This window comes from Ostrinia furnacalis, unplaced genomic scaffold, assembly GCF_004193835.3.
Source record: "Ostrinia furnacalis isolate ACB-3 unplaced genomic scaffold, ASM419383v2 OfSCF7340, whole genome shotgun sequence".
NCBI classification, from domain to species: domain Eukaryota; kingdom Metazoa; phylum Arthropoda; class Insecta; order Lepidoptera; family Crambidae; genus Ostrinia; species Ostrinia furnacalis.
In genome coordinates this window covers 756,334-758,659 of record NW_021137579.1, presented here as the reverse complement: position 1 = coordinate 758,659, position 2,326 = coordinate 756,334, and the positions used below count along the sequence as shown (strand labels likewise).

At 37.4% G+C, this 2,326-nt stretch overlaps 1 protein-coding gene across 1 annotated transcript; it reads left to right on the top strand.

Annotated features, from left to right (window-relative positions):
• The first annotated feature begins 624 nt into the window (after positions 1–624).
• On the top strand, positions 625–1,600 carry LOC114364036 (lisH domain-containing protein FOPNL). The gene is made up of 2 exons (XM_028320015.1): positions 625–763; positions 1,262–1,600. Exons 1-2 carry the CDS (start codon positions 668–670, stop codon positions 1,598–1,600), a joined length of 435 nt encoding a protein of 144 aa, XP_028175816.1. The 5' UTR covers positions 625–667.
• Positions 1,601–2,326: the final 726 nt, after the last annotated feature.

The following is a 2,326-nucleotide window of genomic DNA, read 5'->3' as shown; positions in this document are numbered from 1 at the left end:
ACCTTGCCAATACAATGTCAGCATCAAAATTCACCTTTTGCCACTGTAGAGCCAACAATACTCAAAGAATAGTTGTTTTTAAGTTATATTTTAGTACCGCTTCGAAACATAAAAATAATAAAAAGGCTACAACAAACTCAGTTTTCTGGGCGTATCATTGATTATTTATTGCTATAGGTACACCCGGTTTTACGTCGATTCCTCTGAATTATTAATTGGTCTTTGTTATTTTATATGTTCCTTGACAGCTAACACCACCAGTAGTTGTTTCATAGTTCATTAATATACAAAAGGGTGTCGTCACCGTAGCATTCATTTATTTAATTGTGTTATCTACAAAATCTGTTGATGGTTAAATTAATTGACTTTTAAGGAGTCTATACTTTTTGATTACATTTGTGATACAATAATAACTATAGCTTTAGGTGGTAACAAAAAGTAAAATGTTAATTCTATAGCAAAGCTTTAAGTAAAAAGACCAATATTCTTTTATTTTTAAAATATTTTATTTTTCTCCGGCTATATCGAAAAAGAAACTTACTAAATTAGTTACCTACATGAAAAAAATCTATGAGACAAACTTTTGAGATCATCGACATTCCCACTTCACTACCCCCGGCTGTAAGCTCAAAACAATAAAAGTAATATTATTATTCCCATAATTATAATGAACGAAAACAGAGTAAATTCTGAGCAAGAGCTCCTGGTAGCCATAAAAGATCTGCTCAAGAAAAGTGGCCATTTGAATAAATTACAGGCTGAGGTAATTAACATTTTGTTCGTTGTACCAGTTGTACTGTGTGTAGGTAATTGAGGTTAAGCCAAATGGTATTGGAAAATAATAATCATGATGGAACGAAGATGGAACTGAATACCTACATGAAATATGTGCGTGAATTTGAGTGGAATTGTTTCAAAACTTTCTCAGAGTTCAATGCCATACTTATGACATGCTCTGAACATGCTCTGAATACATTCCCTATCAATGCCATACTGGTTTTGACAAAAAATAGGTGTTTTTGATCTGGAGACTCTTGATAATCGGACACTCTTGACAAAGTGATCGTGGTTGCGCTGACGAGGTACACGGTGGGGTATTCGACTGTATCATTTCCGAGGGTAGGTAGATCTGAATATTTGGAATATTCTTGCATAGTCTATCATGATACACCCTAACCTCAATCAGAGTCGACCAACGAACTGCCTATCCCTATGAAAATCAATTTAATCTTTTTGGTGATGCGATTCTAATCCGTTTCAGATGCGTGCCAAAGTGACTGAAGTACTCCAAGAAAGGCAATTCTCGATAAATGCCGGAGAAAGGAAAACCCTGATACCCGCTCCAACTGACGAAGTCCTTCTAGTGAACGAACTGGTGCGGGAATACCTTGAATGGAACGGGTACTTGTATACAGCATCAGTGATGACATCAGAGGCAGCTATGGCGAAGGATAAAAGAACAAGGGCGGATCTCTGTGCGGAGGTTGGTGTGAGAGATGATGAGAAGTCATCATCACTGCCGCTTCTGTCAAATATTGTGGCTGCGTACACTGAGAGGATTAAACGCAAAATTAATAAGAGCAAGAAGGATGCTTGTTAGTAATTTTGTTTTATTTGTGATGTTTGGTTGAATAAAACTTGCACTTGGATATTTTTATGGAGTGTTTTTATGTTTGAAGTGAGATTTTGTTTGGCCCCCGTTTCTTTTCATTACAATTAATTTATACTTAGGTACCTTTTAGAATGGTGCAAGTAACAAATTTCCAAAGAAACAGTTTATCTACTTGGTAGCTTAGTTATTGTTTTGAAGATACGTTCAACAGCTAAAAGACTACTATAGACTACTAAAAAAAATATTTTGCATCTAAATTACGTACTGCATATTTACCTACATATACTCCGTTTTGTACACCCTATATAACCTCGATTAATGCAGTTGCAGCCAGGCTAACAAAAATAGCGCGCGGCTTAGCGATATTTTCTTAGCTTTGGAATAAGAAAACGAAGTTAGCATCTTAAAGTGGTTAGCAGAATGGAAACTTGCCGGAATAGTTAGCTGATACAACAATGTGTGCTTGCAAACTGTTTACGGTGGGTGAACTCAGCCTACAGTAGCTAAAGGTATAACTCGTAAATTTTGCGTTCATCATCATCATCATTTCAGCCATAGGACGTCGACTGCTGAACATAGGTCTCCCCCAATGCTTTCCATGTTGATCGATTGGTAGCGGCCTGCGTTCAGCGCTTCCCTGCTACCTTTATGATGTCGTCGGTCCACCTTGTGGGTGGACGTCCCACGCTGCGTTTTCCCCGCGGCCTCCATTCC